The sequence below is a fragment of the Hakea prostrata genome, chromosome 4 (genome assembly GCF_041222555.1).
Source record: "Hakea prostrata isolate BN-2017 chromosome 4, UWA_Hpros_2, whole genome shotgun sequence".
NCBI lineage: Eukaryota > Viridiplantae > Streptophyta > Magnoliopsida > Proteales > Proteaceae > Hakea > Hakea prostrata.
This window is the reverse complement of record NC_142603.1, coordinates 4,903,073-4,926,425: the sequence shown is the minus strand read 5'-3', so window position 1 is coordinate 4,926,425 and position 23,353 is coordinate 4,903,073. Positions and strand designations below refer to the sequence as shown.

The following is a 23,353-nucleotide window of genomic DNA, read 5'->3' as shown; positions in this document are numbered from 1 at the left end:
ATGTTTGGCTATATGCGGGCAAAACTGGAAGTTTGAAAAATTCATATAAACTATATAATATGCAAAGAGAACACAAATGCACAACTAGTAAAGAAGTGTACTAAAGTTACAATTCATTATACAATTATGCTGAGTATTGCTCATGCTTCACATTCTGTTGCCGATCGACGCGGGGCACGAGGTCCGAGGAGGCTGCCTCGGCGAGGATGTGGGAGCAGTGTCCCTGGAGCCTGTAGAGGTCCTATGTCACTTTGGCTAAAATCGAACAAAAAGTCGGTGAAAAACCGAATGAAATTCTATTATATATGGCGAATTTGGGGATGTATTGTCGAAAAATCGGCAATATATCGTCGATATATTGTATATGTCGTGTCACCCCCCGTTGGGGGATTCGTGTCACCCCCAAAAGGGGATACGACACTTTGTTCCATGCTTGTGGTGGGATTCATGAATTTCACTCAATAACCAATAAGAATGGCTTAATTCATGTTTTTGGGCAAAAAACATGAAATTCATGGATTTCATGTTTACAGGAATGTTTTACAACAAAAAATGTATTAATCTCCAATTAATGAATGTAAGTTTATAAACCGGTGGTTCAATCTGCGTCGCACACCTGACTTTGGTGGGTGAGTCTCCCAGCGAGAATTTTTTGCATCCACAAAGATTCGATACTTAACCTCCAATTCATGAATGTAAGGATTTGAAATTTCTAGATTCAGATAACCAAACAAGCTCTTAAAGAATACCTTTGATCATCAGTTTTTTTTTTTTTTTTTTTACATTAAACTTGTGCATAGATTTTCTAGCTGGATTTCTCAAGTCTACCAAGAAACCATCTTCATCTCAAGTTTCACCTTTGGTGTTTTCTGAACTCGTCAAGAATGAGGCCATTGTGAAGTACTATCGGTCGTATGTTTTCAGTTTCTCTCTCTAATTAATAAAGCATGCTACCGTTGTTCTGAGAAAAAGAAAATTTCAACTTGCAAGAGTAATTTTGGTCAACAATAAAATTATACTAAGCTATCTATTAAAGGGGATGGAAACTACCACCAGACTTTCGAGAGAACTTTGTTCCTGCTAAAAAGTCAGAAAGGAGCCCAAACAAGATCTCCAAAGAACTTCTGCCTGGGTAAATTTTATTTCTCCACAATGGATTGGTAGGTAACGTGTAAACCTTGGGGCCAAAACAAATCTTACAGGCTTCCATTCAGAAAAGGGGCCGCGGTCCGAGGAAAAATTTTCAGAATCCAGACACAGATGACCTATGTATTTATTTCAATTAATTTGTTTTCAGTCGCCAATTTTTACTAGCCAACATGTTAACAACTGGGTACGAAATCTCATCTATTTAAAATCTCATTATTTTTCACGCATTCTAGAATCCAGGCCCTCAAGATTTTTGATTACACTACATAACTAAGAGTTCCAAACGCCCCTGACACAGACGTAACGCTTCCTAACGGCAAATAAGGTTTTATTTTGGAAGCAAATAAGGTTTTATACAAGTCAAAAGATCCTAATCTTCTGGGGGGAAAATAACCTAAATTAAGAAAGAAAAAGAATTCTGCTCGCCTAGTGAAGGTGCTGACATCAGCAGGAAGAAAATGAGCTAGTTATTCAACTTTAGACTTGTGCGACGCTGTTGAATGAATGGGCTGACATTACTGAGAGAACATCGGTCACGGACGCCATGGAACTCAGAGCTGCTTTTAGGACATCCTGGGGACATCCAGGCTTCACAATGTTTCTTACCTGAGAAAGCATATGACAGAGAATGTGATTATACTGCATTATCTTACATCCAAAAGTGGAAATTATTGTGAAACCAAGTAGTTGATAGCTCATCAAAGAAGTTTAGTCGGTATGCTTTTTGGAATCCATGACCCGATAGGATTCAGAGAAAATTGATGCGAAAGAGGTAAGCAAAGCACCTGCTCAAGATATTCTTGCAGTTTCTTGATCCGGCCCATGTAGTCTTGATCCTCAACACACAGGGTGACAGTCTTGGCATCCGAACCTGGACCTTCAAACTGAAGTGGCCCAGGGTTTCTGTAGACATCTTCCAATAAAAATTTTACCGCATTCTGTCTCAGCAACCTGTAACCAACAATTCCACATCAACCATCAATACAATATTAGTAAAAAGAACTTCGTAAGTTAAAATTGGGATGAATTATATTGCTGATGAACATAACCCATACACGTTGATTATTAATTTTATTGGAATAACACAAAAACTGACAGCATCAAAGCGACAAGAACCATAGCCATCTTCAAAAGATCATCCAAGAAGAAAGTCTCTCTCGCAAATTTGCACGTTCTTGTTTACTTTGTTGATAACATTAATGGGACTTTTACTTCCAATCATTACTGAAATTGCAACCCTGAGGGTCCAGCAGTATAGAAACAAGTAGGAAACTGACATGTCAAAACAGTAACAAGCAATTAATACATATTTTTCCTAGTCAAACTACACACAAAAATTGACTGAATTGATGACTAGGTACCATGAAACAGTAGTAGCTGCGCCATAAGTTGCTATTACACAAGGGCTATCTCATATTTCAATTTTCAATTCAAAAAACAATCATTTCAAAATACATCAATCATAGCGAGAGAAACATACCCATATGCTTTTCCTTTCAAATCAATCGAAGCAGGATTAACAGCAGGTTTTCCAACTGAAGCAGCTCCTGGACCACGTGCCCAATTCTTTACAGTCATCATTGCCTAAATTTACCCAAATATGATCAGCCATAAATTTCCACCAATTATGAAATAGCAAGGAAAGATTACCCAAAATCCAGCTATGCTAGCAAAAGTGAAGATAAAAAACACCAAGAACCAATAAAAAACATGAGACACAAGAAAACCAACCGTAATTGGAGCAGCCCCACATCGCCATTTGTTCACTGGATTTTTCAGGTTGGTTATAGTTGCCATGTAGCCATTTAAACCAGCTGCAAGGATGTGATAACAAATGTGACCGAGAACCTGCATGCAAAGGACCATTACAAATGGATCGAAAGCAATAACAAGCAAACTGAAAAGGGAACATGAATCTAACATACATAGGCATAGTCACAGTCAAACTTTGATGGTAAAGACCCGCGAGCCTGATAACCAAAGAAGTGGCAGATTGCATTGAATTTCTTCCCCTTATAGGTGCCTTCTTTCTGTTCAGGTCAACCAAAAATTCAGTTTGCCAGATCATGTAAATGTTGAAATTTTAGACAACAAACAACAATAATGCAGCGGACTTGTAAGGTTACATTATTAACGTCGGTGATTATGTAAAAATAGATTCAAGTTTGACAGGCACAGAGGTATGCTTTCAGGACATTTTATGTCTGCAGGTAACATAAAAGTGGGTTTGCCTTTCTAATCAAAATTTCTTCATCACCAACTTCTAGAATGACTTATGGTCTATCCCTTCATCAAGTTTTTGAATGGAAACAGTGGTGTAACATGCAAGTGCTCATCAGGTAGTAGAAGCCAATAACCATCCACCAAACAATTACTTGAGTTGGCAATCTGCCTGCAATACTATGATGAAGGAAAATAAACTCATAGTATGCGAATAAAAACTGGCTGAATAAGATTTTAAACTTTTAGGCTAAATACATGCCTCCAATATAGCAGTTTTATTCCAAGAACTTTCAAGTTTCAATCAGGAAGAAAACAGAAAAATAAAATACACACAGTATTGATCGAGTGAGACCCACCATACGCTTGTTCATTTCCACCTCCACCAAATGTGCAAGAAGTTTCTCTGTCTCGATCTAAAGAAGCAAACAGAAGGCAGCAAAGTCATGAAGAAGTGCATGATTCTAATCATTGTGTAACATCAAGATCTCCATTGCTCATACCTGGGATAATTGTGCAGAGTCATCTGATTCAGGATGGAGTAGCAGCTGTACCAAAAATTCCATTATACTCAGATAGGCACCATTATTAATTGAAATTTTTTATAAAAAAAAGATCTCTCAAGCAGGGGAACATTGAGAGAGAAGTAAAACCTGTTTCCTAATAAAGGGTGGCAAGAACTCAAACAAGGCAGATGCCCAAGGTGAAAGCTGTGCAGAAATGTTATCAACAGAAACACCTTGCCGGTGCAGAACATGAATTTCCTGGCAGTTTTACAAATATACCATGTTAGATGAATCTAGAGAACAAGCTACCAGCTCTAAAAAGAAAGACACAGACAGAGGGGGGGAGCACATAAGGGGAAAGCTCAGGAAAGAAGTACAACTTGTTTCAGTGGTAGAATACCTGTAACAGAGCATACACTTCGGGAATGCTTTCTATAAGCCCTTCAGGCAGGAGGATCACTCCATGGTACTTATCTGTTCCAAAAATGAAAGTTATTAAACAAGTGATAATAATAATACCCATAGTTACATTTATCCGCAGAAAGAAATGTAGCCCATCAAACCCAACCCTTCTCAGCCCTGGCTTGAACTGCATCACAAACTTGAGTTGTCAGGTCAAAAAGAGTGAGCTTCGATGCAGCCACCTCCTCACCCAAGATGACCTGCAAAAAGTTTCAGAAAATCAAGCATTATGCACAACCAGAACTTATATAGATGCTTAACACTAAAAGAAGTGGGGGGGAATTCAAATTGGGAAAGCCCACCATATTTGGATGCGACTGAAGGGTACACTCCAGGGCAACATGTGATGCCTTCCGACCCATAAGTCGGATAAAATAATAATACTGCAAGGATATAAGATCAAATTAGTGAAAAAATAAAGGAACACACATCAGATGATTAGAAATGCAACAAAATAAAAAATAACTTTACATGCTATCAACAAAATAGGAAGAAGTTACCAACATAATAAGCAACTATTAAGAGCTTCATGATTCTTACAACACCTGAAGCTTGACTGACAACCTGACACTGATTCCTAAACCATCTTGAACAAAAGTGAAGAAAGAAAATCGCAGAAGTGGGCCACATAAATACACAATGGATCCAAAACTGACCAGCCAAAGATCTAGCTTTTCCAGACATACCAAAAACCATTTTTACAACCATGAAAATAATGATCATGGTACATACAGTTTTCTTCATTATCTGCTAAGTATGATAAATTTTTTAATAAAAGACCCAGTTCACAGAAGAAAGAAAAAAAAAAAAGGGAGAACAGAATTGACTGCATATGAAGGGCAAAAATCCTGAATAAATAAATGTTAACTACCTTCTCGGCAGAGAGAGCATCAATGCAGACATTGCTGATGAGCTGGGAATTAACCTGAAACATGGAAAAGGAAATGAACTTTACCATCTCTAAGAATTGTGGAACTCACACATAATATGAGCACATGTAGAAAAAGAAATGAAACTGCATTCCACTCTCAATTAGATCAGGTAAAATTGCAAACAAACTCCAACTATTTGAAATGCCAGAGTTTAAGAACCATTATAGATGCACAAATGGATCAAGAGGTCCACATAAATAATTCCTTGAAAAAAACACAAATCAATCATAACATCCTTTCACTGATTCATTAAAGCATATAATTAACAAAAAAAATTCTTACAAAAATTTGATAGAATATAAAACGAATATGAAAAAAAAAGAAATAAAAATATGCTGAAGGATTATCCACCATTTCAACAAAGGATCTGCTTTGTAGGAAAACCTGAACCCCAGAAAATCAAGAATTGGCAGGTTTACCGAGTGTTTCTCTTTCCCCTTCTTCTGGGAAAGGGAAATCTAATAAATAAGAGCCAGATTTCCGAATTGGGAAGAAGGAGAAAAAAAATAAAAACAGAAGAGGAATCATTCAGGTCCTATCTGCCTATAAAACTAAAAGAGAACCTAGGAAGGGTTCAAGTCATAAAGTTTACACTGAGATAAATTTTGATTATGAAAAAAAGCACTATAGACAATAAATTTTGTCGCAAGATCAAAAGAAAAAGAGTACAGAACAAATGCTAAAACAACCAGGCCGAAGGTTAACACTTCTACACAGAGCCATTCAATCAGATAATGAGCCTGAAGAATCCTACTCAATGCTCTTTGTAACTTATCGCAGGGAGTTTGCTTATCTGAATGATCCCACTTTCCTCATAAGATCAAGAAAAACACTCGAATCCTAAGGTTCATATTCCATTCCAGGTGTTGGACTGGTGGCTGTCTTGTTCCAGGAGCCAATACAAATTTAAGTATGGAGTTCAAAAACAAAATCAAAGATGATCAAAGAACGGGATTAATAACCAGGGCATAAAAGCAAAATAGAAGCCGTTAATTGGAGTTTTAGATTCATCAGAATTTCCACCATGTCACAGGTTGCAGGATCTCATAACAAGGATCAGGTGCATAGAAAGAAAAATTGAAGCAGATAACTAGTCATACATCCATAAAGGTTTTGAATGTCCAACCAAGACAATCAACATTATCTTTCCCATAATAACCCTGAAAATCATTGCTCAGACTGACAAGAAAATATGAGATCTGATTAATACCTTACATATTGTATCAAAACCAACATTAGCTTCAACAAATTGGTTTTTCAGATCTCCATTCAGAGTAACTGGCACCCCCACCACCTGCAAAATCCAAAAAATACAAGAATGTAGTTAAGATAGAGCCAGAAGGGTGTACCCGAAAACAAACAAAATATCGACAACTGGCAGATAAAACATATTCTAAATACAGTTTGACCAAAGTAAAAAGAGAGAACTAAAACTAAGCCCATATAATCTTTTTACAATCTTAAATTAAAACTCAAAGAGGTAAACCAAGGACTATGAATATGCAATCATGTAAATGGAAAAAGAAAGTAACAGACCCACACATATGCACTGAAAAGATGGGTATTCATGATGAAAACTTTCCCATGATCATACCTTTGTCAGGCATTTAGCTTCTGCAAAAGTTTCGGCAAGCTGAGCAGCATCAGTGTTGGAGGTAACACCTGCAAAGGATCAACCCTTTAAGCACAATGAATTCTTAACTGCTGCTGCTTACTACACCACTGGAATTACCTCCAATGATGACAAGGCCATCTAATTTCAGAGCTTTGCATGCATTTAATGAGGCAGTAACTTGCTCAGTTGTTCTTATCTGATCCTTTGTCCGACCCAGCAAATCATAACCACCTTACAAGCACATAAAGAAGATTAACTTTTGCAGATAAAGATATCACTGTGAAATGGAAAATATAGGAACCAAATTGATCGTACTTTACTTTAAGAATCAAAAGCTACCTTGGTTTTTGTATGAAGAAAGAATATCATCAGTGATTTCTAGAGTTTTCTGTGCAAATAAACCTTCAGTTCCGCCTGAAAGAAATAATGCAAACAAATACAAATTTCTTAAATATGATGCTCCTTTGCATGAATCATGCATGACAAGTTCATCATTTGCAAAAAGAATGAATGAAAACCGTCCATGAATTGCAAGATATCAAAATATATGCTATGAGTTTGAATCTTCTATATCAAAAAATAATAATGCTACTACATGCGAAACCAATAGTAGTAATGAAGAGAGCATGAGAATGAAAGCATGACTTCCAAGAAGCCCAATATCAAGCTCTAATCAGATGGCAGAAAAAATGACAAATTAATAACAATTAAAAAGCAGATTTTCATGCTAGACAATCCTAATCAAGAACAAATTGTATAAAACTTTTTTACTCCATGCACAAAAAGTAGATAGAAACATGATAAACCCAAAGACATGCGCCCAACTCCACTAGAGAAAAGTTTCACTCACCAAGAAATCCAAGTAAACAGCTCTTAGGATTGTGGATTTTAAGTGCATTGTGAAGGCCCCATATGACATTGTGCCCTCCAGGAGATTGTCTCCCACAGAAGACAACTCCCACCCTGTAAGAAACCATTTAATGTGTTAGCCCCAAACTAGTCTCCAACCATGATAATCAAACGAATGCACTTCGATGCAATAAATATCGAATGTACAATTACTTGTTGCAAAAACTATCTTTTTCTTTTCTTTTCTTTTCTTATCTTTTTTTTTTAAACAAGCATGTAACAAGTGAATCAAACAAAAGGATACCTAACATTCTTTTGAGAGTAGATCATATTGTAACTGAACCAAAAGAATATGTTACCTAAATAAAAATGAAGGAACAGAACCAATGAATGTAAAACAAGATTATAATAATTTTTTCTGAACAAAAATGTTAACCTGAATATTCCATAGCACCAACAATTGGCAAACGAGTAACAAACAGGAGGATGCAAATATTCCATAACTACAATAACCACTGAACACAAACCTGAATGGAGGATGCTCTGTTATGATCTGGGCATCAGGGACTTGGGCATTTGCCCTTAGAAAGTGAGCCAGGGGCTGACCATATGTGTGTGGAAAAGATCGGCCAATGGTATGGGCACCAGATGGATCTGCAGCAGTAGTTGAGTCACCAAATTCTACCCTGACTGTCGTACCCTGTCATTAGGAATTCACCAAACAATTCAATGATCTCTTCCAGTTTAGCAGCACAGAAATACTTTTTTTTTTTTTTTTTTTGGGGGGGGGGGGGGGCGGGAGCAAAACAAAAACCAGTGAAAAATAAAGTTACCAAATGACAGCCAAAAAGGAGGTAGATTGTCAACGACATTACCAACAAAAACATCAATTTATATAATCTTGTTTGAAATTACTCAAGAATTTTGAAATTAGAGGGCAGTGAGAACATTTTAGTACCTTTCTCTATGCAAAAAGAGAGAACCTCGTTGCCAATTTAATATGGTGGACAATGTCAATTTCACAATGTACAAGAAGTAGGAGAAATCTAGAAACAGCAGGGGGATAATATAGCATCACATACAGCAGTCGGTAGCGTGCTTGTATGAAAACCAAGGAAGCGTACCGTAAGAAAGAGCTCATCCGAAAATGTAGAATAACTTAAAAGGCAGGGCAGAGGAGAAATAAACAAAATCACTAGTGCAGGTTTATCACAAACAACTTATCAGAGAGTACAAGCTCGGTCTAAGAATAAGCCAATTATTTGCGAACTAAATATGTTCCACGCCATTCCAACCATATTTTTCTGTGAAATGACTTCGGTCGCATCAAGTGGTACGTATGACACCGTCCAATAACCATTTTTCCCTTCTGCTACAGAATCTAGTAAAGTATCTGCAGAAATTAGTGGATCTAAATAACAAAAATTAGGTAGACAAAATGAGATGAACGATCCAGGCTCTTGAACTTCGCAAATCAATACTAAAATTCAAGATGTCATATAAAACAGAAACAGAAACGAATGTGGTCTATCAACTAGCGTATCAATTGGAATGCGAGTTTAGATCAACCAAAAAAATTGAGTTAGTTGAATACCGAGAATAGCAACAAAAATCTCAGAACTACCAGAAGCAAAATCAATGACCATTTAAACAACATGCAAACTTTTTAAATCAGTAGACAGAAGCAACGTATAATGCGATCTATGATGAGACAAAAACTAAGGCAGTACACAAGCAATCCATTTCTTCGTTTTAGAAAGGAGTAGGAATCAAGCACAAGTTCTAATCAGATCCAAAACAAAACAAAAAAAAAAAAAAACTAGCTTTGATATAATGAATGAAACATACAGAGAGTTGGTGAGAAGATTTGCGTTAGAAAAATAGATAACAGAAAAAACAAAAACCCTAATTGCAGACTTGTGGAAGATAGAAATAAGAAAAAGAAGACCTGAAGACATGGAGGAAGCTCTGGTTGGTAGAGAGTCCGGTGTTTTTGCAGATCTGAGAGCTCTCTGGGGATGCCGAAATCGGAGTCCATTTCTCGTAGTTCGCTTTGCTCTGTTTCGCTTCACACAGTGTGACTAGCTAACTACAAATCTTATAGTAGTGAGCCGTGGCGTCACTATCTAAGCTGCCGAGTCCCTGCACCACCGGCTCCGTGTCTTTACGGCTTTGCTATTCCTAATGACCAGATTGCCCCTCGCATGAAGCTATCGCGGAAGCACGTTGCGACAAAATCACGGAGTCGTTGGATTGGATAGAAAACGAACTTCGCTGGAAAGCATGTGCCGTTGTGGTAGGTGCAGCGGATCTGTTACTTGTTTTTTACGCTGTCTTAACTTGAATCCCTCCATCACCCCCAAAATATTCCGCTTTAACGTCTCTAGATAATAATTTTTGAGTTAGTGAAAACATCATCGTAGACCCTAGATCTACACCGCAACTACTGGGAGAATTGATCCATGAAGACTTTCAAAAATGTAAAATAAAAATAAAACTCCATGAAGAAGGATATTTTCGTAATTAATGCTTACGATTTTCGCGAGTCGCGACCACCTGGACCAACGCATTCGAGTTTCAGCGTCTGCAGTCATTGCCGTCAAATAGACTGTTAAAGCCAGCGTGATGTCCGTTCCTAATGGCTGAAGGGCATACTTGTGATTTCACTTGAACCAAAATTATCGATTATAGAGCTACCAAACGGACCACCAACTAAATCTGTCTGTATTTCTTTCAGGCCCCGATGGACTGGAAGATGTAAGGAGAATATGGGAAACCGGAAACAAACGTGGTTTTGTGTTTACCATATTACCCTTTTCTGAAACCGTAGGTCCCACAAATTGTAATTGTAAATTTGTGATTAAGGATTTAGATATGGAATCTAATAGCCACAATGGATGATCCATGGGATATTCGGAATCCAAGTGGTCCTGGGCCAGGAATGGGCTTGTAGAAGATGAGTTCGGAAATCTTCCCATTGAGAGGGTATTTTGAAGGATTCATTCCTTCTATCCTCCACTTGTGTTTTTTGTAATTTTTTCCATGTATGTCGGAATGCCAACATGCGGTTTGGTAGATTCCCTAGCTATAAAGGCTCAGTTTGGTCGTTATTCAATCCCTAGTTGTGTAGTGTTTTGCCAACTGAGTGGCAACGTCAAGCCTTGAAGAATGCTATTGATCGAGGTTGAGGGTATGTTGGAGGATTCATTACTTCTATCCTCCATTTGTGTTTTTAGCTCCCATTATGACTTTGTTACCATATGATACTACTTCATCCTTAGTGTCACATATCGAGTTCTATAAATAATGTTGTTCTTTCTGTCTTCAACAAATATAGTTAACGGTTCTCTTAATAAAGGTAAGGATTTTAAACTATGTTCTATTAATAAAGATAAGGGTTTTATAAAATAACTCTGTCTCTTATAGAATGGAAACGTTACCAAAAGCATAGTAACTTTCTCATAGAATGTTTCTATGTTCTTTTGCTCTTTGAGAATGGAAGAACAGGAAAAATAGAAAAACAACAGATCGGGATTCATGGATTCATCGGATACTATGTCCGGATTGACGGGACTCAAACCGGCAGCTTCCACCTTGACAAGGAAGTGCTCAAACCGATTGAACTACAATCCCAAGGATTGGATGTGTACTGTATAAATATTCTTATGATTTTATTCAAACCATTTCATTTAGAATAGCTATGTTGAATGGACATGAGTGATATATTGATATCCACTTAGATATGAACTTTAGTGAGAGCGAAACGATTACTAGTTAATCCAATCATCTTTGGATTATTGAGATTATTGCCCAATCGATTGATAATCTATCTTTCAATGAAAATATAATTTTTTTTCTTCTTTATTTAATTTTAAATTAAAATTTTCTAGTTACTTTGATTACATGTTAATTACATATTATTACATTACTTTCCTAGCTCAAGACATGGAACAAAAATTCGTTCATTTGCATCAACCTTTCTAGGGGCTCATTCAAGACTTACTCGAATAATTATTCAACAAAAATTGAGAGCTTTGGTGTCAACTCATTGGGTAGGGGACAAAAGAGAGATCATTCTGGATCAGTGATTGCAATAATTCATAAAAAATGGGTATTCTATAGTTATAGTCAGATTAATACATGATCGGCTACAAAAAACAGTTATTTCTTAATCGTAAAATACTTGTACAGATAGCTATATTAAATAGTATTTTTCTTTACACGATTTCTAATGAAATCACCAACTCATCAAAGACAGCTAAGCTTGGTACACAAAAACGGCTTGCAAAGCTCCAGGATCCTTAGTATGAATTTGTGCTTAACTGAAGCAGCTTTATATAGGGAGATGGGCTTGGAAGATGTGAGAGATCTTTTAAAGTAACAATAGACTAATAGAGTAGTAAACTAATATTTGGTGGGGGGGCTTTCGGAGACTTTATTTAATTTTAAATTAAAATTTTCTATTTACTTTAATTACATGTTAATTACACATTATTACATTACTTTCCTAGCTTGGAGACATAGAACAAAAATACAGTGTTTCAAGGAGATCTCTTGCATCAACCTTTGGCGGATTGGTGGCTCGGAATGTAAGATCTTCAAAGCTTGCTGGTCAATTATTCAACAAAAATTGAGAGCTTTGGTTTCAACTCATCGGGATAGGGGCAGATCCGAGGAGACGACTCAAATGGGCTTCGATCCTAACTCTTGAACTTTTGGATCACTCGGATAGGGCATTCATTAAAATTAATGTGGATGCGGCCCTTAATGGTGAAGTGGTATGGGCATCGTTTGTAGAGATTCTATGGGTCGGCCCATCAAAGATAAACAGTTATCAGTTCTTGGAGGAGAATGCATTAAAAGTAACTTGTGAGGAGGGGTATAGCTATGTCTGATGAAATAGTATTAAGTTCGTGACTATGAAGGACTTGATTCCAGTGGAAATCCAAAACTCATCGGGATATTGTGGCTTTAGCTTGTTCAAAATGTGCTTTACACAGTTAAAAGGGAGTGCAAAGCTCCAGTATCCTTAGTATGAATTTGTGCTTAACAGAAGGACGCTTTACTATAGGGATCCATGGGCTCTGGATTTTGTGACTTGATGCCTTTTAAAGTTAATATATAGACCTTTAAAAAAAAAAAAAGACTAAGGAGGATCCGAGTAATGGAAGAGCGAAGTCAGAGAAATGTTTATAGAAGCCACAGGTCGGAGATGGGCCAAGACAATTCTTAAAGTCAAAGGTTGGAAGTAGATCAAACAACGGCTCAATCAAAAAACGAAATTAACCAAATTAATCCACTTTACCCTAGACTAAAACTTAAAGGTACCCCCACTAAAAGATAATCAAAGAGTTATAACCCGAGGAACAGCATCTGATTCAAGAGAGTGAGAATTTCTTGCGCAGACGCTATCAATCAGATTGATATGATCTTATGCCACAATGGTCTTTACACTACATTATCTCGTTTAGAATAGGATTGAAGATACATTTACACCGACATGTTTTGATGATTGATTAATATATCTCTGTTATGATATTTTTGCTACATAATACAAGTTCTTCTTCACCCGACATAGCACAGCTCATCAATCCTTCAATTTGTTTCTATTTGTGATTTCTTAGAGTTTGTTTTAACATAGCTATTTATATTGTGGAGCAAACTACCACACAAAGTATTATCCATTCACAGTTTCATAATGGTGGCTCTAAAATTTGGGGACTAACCTTGGCTTTCATGTTCAACCAATAAACCCAATTGATGAAGAAATCCAATAGTGTTTTAGGTTTTGAAGAACGAAAGAGAGATGAAAAAAATCTAAGACAACTAAATCGCAATTCATAGTTTCTTCCTTCAAAACTGAACCCATGATATCTACAAATTTCTAATTATTGGGGAAGCATTGAAGTTCGAAATCGGCAGTGCTTTGTGCATGGAGCCAGACTTGGTTATCTCATATTGAGTTATTCTCAAAACTATGAAATCAATCAATTAATCAGGGAAATTGGAACAGAATGGTTATCAAACGAGGTTACTCAACATCTTCCGACTTCCATTTTACTTGGGAGCTCTGCAAAAGGTTAATTCTCAATCCAAAGCATCATAAATTGCAGCAGAATACGTCAAACAGTTAACATAAAACACAAGGCCAATAAACTAGACAACAAAAGATATCTACAAAGTACAAACACGATTATTAATGGTGAACTCAATGCTACAAAGCTTGAATTCTCCAGTCTCTATTCTCATCTGGTTCCATACTATCTAAAAGAAAAATGAAAAGGGAAGGAAGTGAGAATGAGGGAAAGAGGAAGAATTCACTCACAGCAAAGGAGGGGAAAAGAAAAAGAGAAAAGGAGGGAACGGCGTCAACAAACATGTATCACTGGGTAGGTCTTCATCTTCGTCCTCGTGGCCTTGCATCGCCTACTGTTATGGAATAGCTGCGAAAACCGTAGATCTAATTTCTCATTTCTTGGGGTCATTTGAGTTGCCCTTTCCTGAATCTGATCTTTCCTTCCTTCGTCTTCTGGTACGGGCTCTTCCAGATTCAGGTATGGCAGTGCCGGAAGAGAGAACAGGCACATGATGCCCAGGAACCAAAGCAGGGAACCCAACAGCAGGGATTCTGCCAATAACATCATTCATTTCATTAATCGCATTAACTAATCACTTAAACGAGACAAAAGCTTCGAATCGATGTACTGAAGCCACACACACTAGAGCGACGTGTATGGTAATGCAATAGACAGTATAGGAAGATTTAAGATTCATACCCAACAAGAGCACGGCAGACTCCTGCTTGGTCACGGCACCAGAAACCTTGTTCTGCAAGCTAATGTGGAGAGCTTGGTTCTCTGCAATGTAGCATTGAAGCAAGCGACCCAATCTCCGGCACTCTCCTTCAAGATATTTACTCTTCAATTCCAAATCTTTTACATACACCTTCTTCCTCTCTCTTGACCTCAGAGCAGCATCTTTATTCCTCAACTGCCTGTAAAAGTAACACGTTCCACACAGAGAAGAAGGAATTTATACAGCCAGAAACTCCATCAAAAGAAATAAGAATTTAACAATCTAGTATGCATATACATAGAAAATTCCCTAAAAAGTCACAATATGTTAAGAGTGTCAACCGAAGAATCCTCTGATTATTTACAATCATCACCGCTCAGGAAACCGGCAACGAACTAATCATACCTTTTGCGTTTCTTGCTCACCCGATCATCAACTTGCCCTTCCTTCGGCACAGAATCCTCAAACTTTTCATTTTCAGGATTATCATCGGAGGCATTCGCTTCCGGAGTTGAAGTGTCCTCATCTGAAACCCGAGGTTCACAAGTTTGTTCAGGAGACGCATCGAGTACGTCAGAGAAGAAATCTTGACAGAACTCCTCCGGATTCTCCACGCAGGAATCCGTATCGTCCTTCATCAAGAAGTTCCTCCAACTCGTCAATCCACGATAAAGAACCATCGGGGGAAGGATTGGAGTTCTCATGAATCGAATCACCTCCCGATGGATTCGTATCCATTGGGAGATGATCATCGAAAAGCAGGGCTACATCGTCGGGAATGTTTTGAAATAGGGTTTCAATACCAGTGAAGAAGTCATCTGTTTGTATCTCGTCATCGCCCATGGAGATTATTTACAGAGATCAGAGACGAAGAGATTGAGATGAATTGCACTTTACAATTTGAACTATTTAAGATAGGAAGAGAGAAAACTAAACTACGGTTTCTTCGTCTGCAAGGAAATGGGGTCTCTTCTTTTTATATATTTAATTTAATGGAAAAGGCGAAGTTTCCGTGGTTTTGTCGTCATTGGACCAATAGAAACTCGTTTTGGGATTTATCGACCAATGAAAACTTTTCTCATCTTCCACTAATTTTCTTTTTCTTTAGTAGGAAAATAAAATATATATTAAGAAATCGCGTAGGTCGTGCCTTCAATACCAAGCGATTGACGTTTTTCAAAATAGAAATGTTTCAATTTACTTCAGCAGACCTCTTTTTTTTTTTTTTTGATCATCTGTGTCCGGTCCAATCTGCTACGTGCCTCAGCAGAACCCTTCAAAACTTGACCCAACCGGAATTGAAGGTTCTAATGGTATCAGTATTATTTCGGTGAGTTTAGATCACATTTTTGTCATTGTTCTATGGTATCAGTATTATTTCGGTGAGTTTAGATCACATTTTTGTCATAGGAGAACAATGTGCTCTTTTGATGATTTTGAAGCACACACTAAGGGAGTAGGACCCACCTGCAAATTAAAAAAAAAGTAAGAATCTCAGTGAGTGAGGCCCACCCTAGCTATGTGATTCAAACCTGTCAAGTAAACACATTGTTCTTCCCTGACAGGGAGCTGATCCAGACTCTTGTTACACCCAATGTTCGGTAAGAAACTTATTCAAATGCGACACCATTATTGGGCAATGATATCTAAGCAATTTGTCAATTGCTCACTTCTATATTTCGATTTACTTTTTAGGGCAAGTTTGCAGTCAAGCCTACTTATTATTGTTGCTTTAAGATTCTTAACAAACCAGTCTGTGCAGGGCAATATAGAGTCTTCTTTTACAACTCCGCAGGTTTAGAGCAAGATTTGGAGTGTTAATACTCTACGCAAAATAAAACACTTTATTGCCCATGAGGTTGTTCACTTGTTCCCCTAAGTAAAACTTCTTTTGGCAGGAAGGCATCAAAACCCCTTGTGTTTGATATGTGGTTGTGGTTTGTACTCAATTTGTCATGCTTTGTGCACCTGCAATGGATTGTTGGAAAGCATCACCTCTAAAGTTTGAGATGATATATACTTTAGAGTAATTTGTGTAATTGGAAATCTAGAAACTCAGCTTTGTTTAAAGGCTATCTTCCTCCTCTTCCCCATACAATGAACGTGTTTCGGACTATTCGTGCAGGTGTGCAGCAAACTTGTACTCCCAACACCCAAATACTAGGTGGAAGAGATTCCTATCTCAATAGCACAGCCGAATACTTTTGATACTTCCATCAATTAATGGATGGTGCTTGGGAGAAGAGTAGTAACAAGGGTGGAAGAGGTTGTCTCCTTTGGGTTCCGCAGGGAGATTTCATCGTTGCTTAGGCCAAGTCAAGTAGGGGTTTATCTGCTCTACTTCTTGAGTTTGAAGCTATGCGGGCTGGATTTTTACTTGCCTAACCTCACCAAGTGTCGAGGCTAGTTTTTCTCTCACAGTAAGACTGCCACTAGTGCTCTTAATGGATTTTTTTCAAAGCTTTCTGCTTCATTGTTTTGTTTTATCAAAGAAGACAACGAAGAACCCAGAAGCCATCATAGCCGAAGTACTAGAAGTGACCCTTTCATCCATTTCACTGTAAAGCCTTTCTTTATCAGAAATTCATCTCTGACCATTTTCTCTAAATCCATTCCCAACCCAGCTCGTACTACCAAGTCAAGAGAATCCATGTTGTCTCCCAATTCTTCTCCAAGTCGAAGGTTAAGAAACAATGGCAACATAAAGGGTGGCTGGGCAGACTTCGTCTCTGGTTGGAGAAGATTAAACAAGGGAACAGAGAAAGCATTATGGTTGGAAGAATTTAGACGACGGAGAAAGCAATACGACGAAAGAGGATAACGAGGACGAAGAAGGTGGGAAGGCATTCTGTGACATTTGCAAAAATCTGATCAGATTCTCGTAGCTTTTACAACGAGAACCGATTTGAAAGATGATGGAGATGAGATGTAAATGGTTTCTATGTTGTATTAATTTCAACAATTGCATTCCAACTTGGTGACATGGTACACACCTGTAAAAAAAAATGGATGAACATACACATAGGCACGATAAAAATACGTTAAAAAAAAAACATCCCATTTGATGTCTAACACCACAAGGGCACAAGCATATGCATTAATACAAATATGATTTCCAAAAACTAAAAAGACGCCCACCTTCAATAAGACCCGTGTGATTTTCACCCAAAAGGACAAAACAAGAGCCGCATAACTGATACGTACCATCAGATGTTTGACGCATACGCACTCATCTAAAATCCTTCCTTCCACGTTCAAAGAATATTTAACAACACAGTTACGAACCCAAGTTTTGAATCCTCAAAGACCTGTAGAAACTTTTACCAAAATAGGTACCTGCCAAGCTTACATTCCTTCCGTAGGCACTTTATGATATTCAATGCAGTGACAGAATACACAAACCTTTACTTTGGTCTTAGATTTGATGTCAACACCGGTCAGCACTTGCAATGAGTCCTCCCGGTTAACGTTGTTTCTAATATGACTCCAGTCTTGCACTAGGTCTAGAACTCAAAAGCATGTATTGCACACCCCAATTCCACCTCATCAGCGGAAAACATGCAGTAACCTATCCCTAAAAGCAGGCGAGATAAGGCAAAAACAAAACAATAGTCAACAGTTTGACACAAAAAAGATTCTTCCCACCATAAACTTCTCACACTACTGAGACATATCCAAGCCAGACAGCAACAGTTATATTGGGTAATAACCCAGGCATCAGTTTGAACCTTCCTACCCAGTAAAATTGGGACACTGAGTGCATATGAAAATTAAAAGTAAAACAATCATCTTTAACTACTTAGGAGAGGAGGAGAGGGGGGGAGGGGTTGGAGGATATAAGGTGAGAAAGTAAATAGGATGATGCAACTCTCTCCAAGCACCTACAAAGGTTATCTACAGTAACCTAATAAAAAGTGTAATCAAGATCCCCTATATCCAGGTTCATGGTTATATGCAAACCACACATCTTTTACATAATCCCTTTCGATCTTAATCAACTATTTACTTCCATAGATAAGGAAAGTGACTCTAACACTGGTTCATCAGATCATGTTACCATATGGAATTAGATGCTCAATGTTTGATGAGTCCCAAGGCTCCCATCTGACAGGTACCTTATCAATTGAACTAACTCTCAATTCACTAAAGAAGAGAGCCCACTTGAAGACAAATGTAATTCTTTCTCAAAGATCAGGAACACAGAAACATACTGTATACCAAAAAGATTATCCTAACAACAGAACTTCAGTTAAACATACATTACATGTTTCTTTTCACAAAGTCAGGGTTTTGTAGAATAGTTGCTAATTCTGCTAATTTTGTTCCCACAAGAACCACATAAGAGAAACAAGGGGGGAAATTAAGAAAACGAATAAAAAGAAATGGTAACTGTGAAGAACTAAAGCACAGAAAAAAGAAGATAACTTATCAATCAAGGGGAAAAAAAGAAGAGAGCCGAAGGAGGCCAGGAGGCACACCTGCTTTAAATGGAAAACTGAACTCCAGCAGGCGGTATGGGTTACCTATACGTCAATCTTGAATCCGGGGGGGGGGGGTGGGGGGTTCAAAAATCAAGAAAATTCCAACTAGATCTTCCTCGGCTTCCCTCAAAGAATTGAGAACATTTTTGGGCAAGGATTGCCAACAGTAGAACCAAAGTAAAAAGAAGCTGCATCAATAACCAAAAAACCAGAAGCCAGGCGAGACATAACTTGGTTGAGAAAAACTAAAGGATAGAAGTGGGTTAGAAGGTTCAGACCATACTTTCAAATGGGAACAGCCTACAATTTGAAATGCATGAACAACCCACAAACAAGTGAAACAAGTCTAAAGCACATGACATTTCTTGTTACTGGGGCAAAGTCTAAAATGACGACTACAAAGATCTCAGGAGTGATCAGTGAGTGTGATGGTTGCTAGGTATCAAGTACAATAATGGATTTTGAAAATAGAATCAAGCCAAAGAGGATAAAAGCATACCAAAAAGAAGTTCATAAAAAGACCCCACGGCTAGATCACACTAAAAAACAAAAAGGTTAACAAAACTGCTCAATGCCATATGATATCCCAAAAGACCCAATAAACAATACTAATGGAAAGAACACTAACATTGGAAAGCAAAGCAGCACCATGGGTACTTTATGTAATATCCTCCACAGGCACCTAAGAGGCAAGGAAAATAATTATTTCGATCAATAAATAGGAAGGGGAAAAAGAAAAAAAAAAGAAGAAGAAACCAAACAGTCACAGTTAAAAAATGATAGCTACACACCCGCACACATGTATAAGAGTCAAAGAAATAAGAGAAAGACAACACAGACCAGGAAGAATCACAATATCACAAGGGACTCTTATCAATTTTCTTTTTTTCTGGGGGTAGAAGGGGCACCAAAATATCCTAGGACTGCCTTTTTTAAACGATATTTAATTATTTTTCATTTCTACACTGACTCAATATCATCAATAACTAACACCATACTCTGCCTTATTCTGGAAACATGGGGATCAGACAGGCATACCCTGCCATAGACTACAGGACATCGTTGATGGAACAAAATCAGGATAAGTCAATAGCCCAGAAGTTTTATTAGCCCATAAGTTTTATATAATCAGGCTTTAGGATCTGATATTATTCCCTAAGGCAACAAGATGGAGTGTCACACAGTTCAAAGAACATGAGGAAACAAAATGGTGAAAGACCCATCCAAATCAGAAAACATGGAACAGGAACACCATGCCAAGATGGGATAGGAAGCACCAGAAGATATGACAAAGCCACCAAAAAGAATGAAGTAGACGATGACTATAACCACTGCAAGAAAGAATCTCTAAGGTATGTCAAGATTCCAAAATGTTTAAACGACAGAAAAAATGGTGCAATAGGGGAATACTTGAGAAATCAGCAACATCATACCACTAGGTAGGGAGAGCTAGTGAGCACAATTTTCTATTTTTCTAAAGATTCTGGACCATCTATGACACTACCAAGGCAGAGTCCAACTTCCAATCCCCTCCCTCTCCCTCCAAATTTGATCTCAAAAACAATGCCAGGTACACAGACTGACTCAACTGACAGAATTAGTGCTTGAAAACTGATCCTTTACCTTCATGATATCCTCCAGAAGAGTTGAGTTTAGATTAACTTAACAGGTATCCACACAGCACCACCAGTGACCTAGGATGAGATTGAAATGGTGATAGTAGGTAAACCCCCACCCCCTCCCTTCTTCTCTTTCTTCCCAAAAGAAGACTAGGACAACAAAGAAAAAGGCACTCATCCTGTTTATCTGGTGGATTTACCTTGTACCCTATTGTTCTTTTATGAGATACATTTATAAAATATTCAACTCAATAGAACACTATCTCCTACTAAATGAGGTTTACACATCAGGGGAAAAAAATGACAATTTGAATTAGAGATATGAACAATATGATATAAAGTGCAAAGAAGAAAACGAATATGAAGATAAAGCTATCAAGTGTAGCATAGTCATAAGGGTGAAAACGCTAAACATAAAAATTAAGTACTTATTTTTATCTCCCAACTATTTCTAATAACCAAATCCTACCACAAAAAGACCCTGACAACATCCACCTATTCCTCATTAACCACCCAAAACAACAACAGTTTCAGTCCAGGTTCAAGAAGCATCATAAAATTCTGCTAGCCCTGAAGTAATTACCAACTAGGGGACAATGACAATAAGAACTCCTTCAGATCATATTCACTTCTCTGGAGATAGAAATAGAAACAGAACAACCGTCAAAATGCAATTACTGCTGGTTCTCTTCCCTTTCCCTGTTCCATTGTTCGATCCTTGCTCTTCGTTCTTCACTCCCTTCCCGGACAGGGCTCACAGTTCGTCTTGGACTCCCATGTCGTCGCCTTCCCACATCACTGGCGTATCTTCCATACTTATCAGCACTCCGGCGACCATCATACCTGTCAGCACTCCGGCGACCATTCCTGTAGTCCCGATCACGATAGTCCCGGTCACGATGGTCACCATGCCTATCTGCTTCTTTACGCGAGTATGGACTTGGACTTCTGCTTCGACTCCTGCTACCCCTTGACCGACGATACCTTCCAAAGAGCTTCCTCCTCAGTTCCCTCGAGATCTGCTTCACATGCATGAAATTGCAGTATCCTCCTCGATTGCAGCTGTTCTCCTCGAACTGCCGGCAAGTTGCCTCACGGAAATCAGTCACCGGAGAAAAATCAACAATGATTGGGCGGCCAGAATAGAAACGTCCTTGCAGTGCCGCCAAAGCTGCAGCCGCTTGATCTTCCTCCCTGAACTGGACATATACGTTACCAACCATGTGATCCGCAAGGTTGTCACAAATGTTCAAACTCTCTATCTCACCAAATTTATTGAGCTCCTCGAAGATGTCCTCATAGAAGTCTTCAAAGTGTTCCTGGATCTTCCGAGGGTCAATGGGCTGCCCTTGGGGATCAACACCAGGAGTGATCATGTCAGGCCGCTGGTACATATTTGATAGAAGGAGAGTTGGGGAAATGGTGGGCTTGTTGTGAAGACGGGAGCATCTGTCACCATGGCGGCATGCACCAATCTTGAAATAGAAGGGACAATTTACTCGGTCCTTTTCAGTGCCGAAGATAGAAGCTAAATGCTCCGCCATGAAGACAAACGATGGTGAACGGCAGCCCTAAGGCTCAACAGACGAAACTACGCCGAAATGAGAAAAGGCTTGGTTTTCAAAGCCTATGCCTCGATTTTTACTGATCTCAACCTGCTACAACCCAAAATAAAAACCCTATTTTGCAAAAAAAAATCCCGAAATGAAGCAAAGAAATGGAAAACGAAGGTACTTAAGAGTTAAGAGGACTCCGAACCTACTCCGCGGAAACCCTAATTTACAAACATAAACAAGAAAAGAAAAAGCCCCGCAAAGCTTGAAGACGAATTAAATTTGAGAATGAAAAACAGTAACTTGCAGAAGAAACCATTTACATCATAAACTATATCAAAATAGGGATCCAGAACAAACTAACCTCGCCTCGCTATCCAAGATTGATGTAGGAACGCCGAGAAACAATAGGAAGAACCTTCTAGAGTTTCGCCATGGAAATACAGGAAGGGTTACTTAACCAGCTAATGAAGAACGGTCCGCCACTTAAAGGAGCGTGGTTCGGTTTAGGCCTGATGAAACTGCGGCCAAACCGGTTTTCGATTGAGCTTCTCCACCTGGTTCTGAACAGGCCCGTGCCTATGCCTACAATCTAATCGGATCGATTTAGTCGAACTAAATGAAATAATCCGGTTTAAGTTTGGTCTTTCATTGGTTTAATCGGTTCTTAACTGGTTCAGAGTTTAGACATTTCGTGACTTGGTAGATTTCAGTTCATTTGATAGAAATCACGACCGTTCAATTTTAATGGTCGAGATAAAAATCTCCAACTGGCCATAAAGACTCGCTTGACTAAATCACAGTCCCCTAAATCAATCTTTCTACAATGCCTTGTTGATTATCAGAATTTGATTTTAATAGAAATTTGAATTCCAATATTCTAACTAATACGAATTCCAATTTAGGGGACTGTGAATTTTAAGTTAGATGTTATCAATTCAATAAAACATTTAATAGGTACTATATTTATTAATAGTAACTAATTACATTAAAATAACAATACATCATTATATTAATTGTACCCAACACTCAAGAATGAGTTAAAACCCCATTCAGATTCTGATATTTTTATGCATTTAAAAATCCAATTAATTAATAATAAAATTCAAATTCAAATATTCCATATTGAGCCAAATTCTATCCATTCACATCTATAAAATTCGGAACACAAA

The 23,353-nt window shown here is 38.1% G+C and overlaps 3 protein-coding genes across 4 annotated transcripts; all 3 read right to left on the bottom strand.

The window, feature by feature from the left end:
* Positions 1 to 1,295: 1,295 nt before the first annotated feature.
* Positions 1,296 to 9,845, bottom strand: LOC149017276 (pyrophosphate--fructose 6-phosphate 1-phosphotransferase subunit alpha). Its single transcript, XM_089151601.1, has 19 exons — positions 9,682 to 9,845; positions 8,261 to 8,433; positions 7,735 to 7,847; positions 7,224 to 7,298; positions 7,002 to 7,115; positions 6,864 to 6,931; positions 6,480 to 6,563; positions 5,209 to 5,262; positions 4,640 to 4,720; positions 4,444 to 4,537; positions 4,276 to 4,349; positions 4,023 to 4,133; positions 3,873 to 3,917; positions 3,729 to 3,785; positions 3,075 to 3,179; positions 2,881 to 2,997; positions 2,630 to 2,733; positions 1,935 to 2,100; positions 1,296 to 1,755 (listed from the first exon to the last, which is right to left on the bottom strand). The coding sequence occupies exons 1-19, from the start codon at positions 9,769 to 9,771 to the stop codon at positions 1,627 to 1,629; spliced, it is 1,854 nt and encodes a 617-aa protein (XP_089007727.1). The 5' UTR covers positions 9,772 to 9,845; the 3' UTR covers positions 1,296 to 1,626.
* Positions 9,846 to 13,813: 3,968 nt separating this feature from the next.
* On the bottom strand, positions 13,814 to 15,483 carry BZIP60 (basic region/leucine zipper motif 60). The gene is given in 4 exon segments (XM_089154150.1): positions 13,814 to 14,361; positions 14,510 to 14,727; positions 14,934 to 15,169; positions 15,171 to 15,483. Coding segments are annotated over 4 exon segments (915 nt in total). The 5' UTR covers positions 15,372 to 15,483; the 3' UTR covers positions 13,814 to 14,101.
* Positions 15,484 to 19,699: 4,216 nt separating this feature from the next.
* LOC149017274 (splicing factor U2af small subunit B-like) lies at positions 19,700 to 22,645 on the bottom strand. 2 transcript variants are annotated; one of them, XM_089151599.1, is made up of 2 exons: positions 22,546 to 22,645; positions 19,700 to 22,283 (listed from the first exon to the last, which is right to left on the bottom strand). In XM_089151599.1, the coding sequence occupies exon 2, from the start codon at positions 22,170 to 22,172 to the stop codon at positions 21,303 to 21,305; it is 870 nt and encodes a 289-aa protein (XP_089007725.1). In that variant the 5' UTR covers positions 22,173 to 22,283; positions 22,546 to 22,645; the 3' UTR covers positions 19,700 to 21,302. The 2 variants fall into 2 exon arrangements, with proteins under 2 accessions (XP_089007725.1, XP_089007726.1); XM_089151600.1 differs by having other exon boundaries at positions 19,700 to 22,286; positions 22,546 to 22,633.
* Between the last annotated feature and the right edge of the window lie 708 nt (positions 22,646 to 23,353).

Bases quoted from the DNA above. Each gene is read 5' to 3' on its own strand.
- LOC149017276 (XM_089151601.1), bottom strand. From the start codon at position 9,771: ATGGACTCCGATTTCGGCATCCCCAGAGAGCTCTCAGATCTGCAAAAA. The intron at 7,116-7,223 runs GTAGCTTTTGAT...TGTGCTTGTAAG, and splicing joins TTCTTCATACAAAAACCAAG to GTGGTTATGATTTGCTGGGT. The intron at 2,734-2,880 runs GTTGGTTTTCTT...GGGTAAATTTAG, and splicing joins GTGGGGCTGCTCCAATTACG to GCAATGATGACTGTAAAGAA.
- LOC149017274 (XM_089151599.1), bottom strand. From the start codon at position 22,172: ATGGCGGAGCATTTAGCTTCTATCTTCGGCACTGAAAAGGACCGAGTA.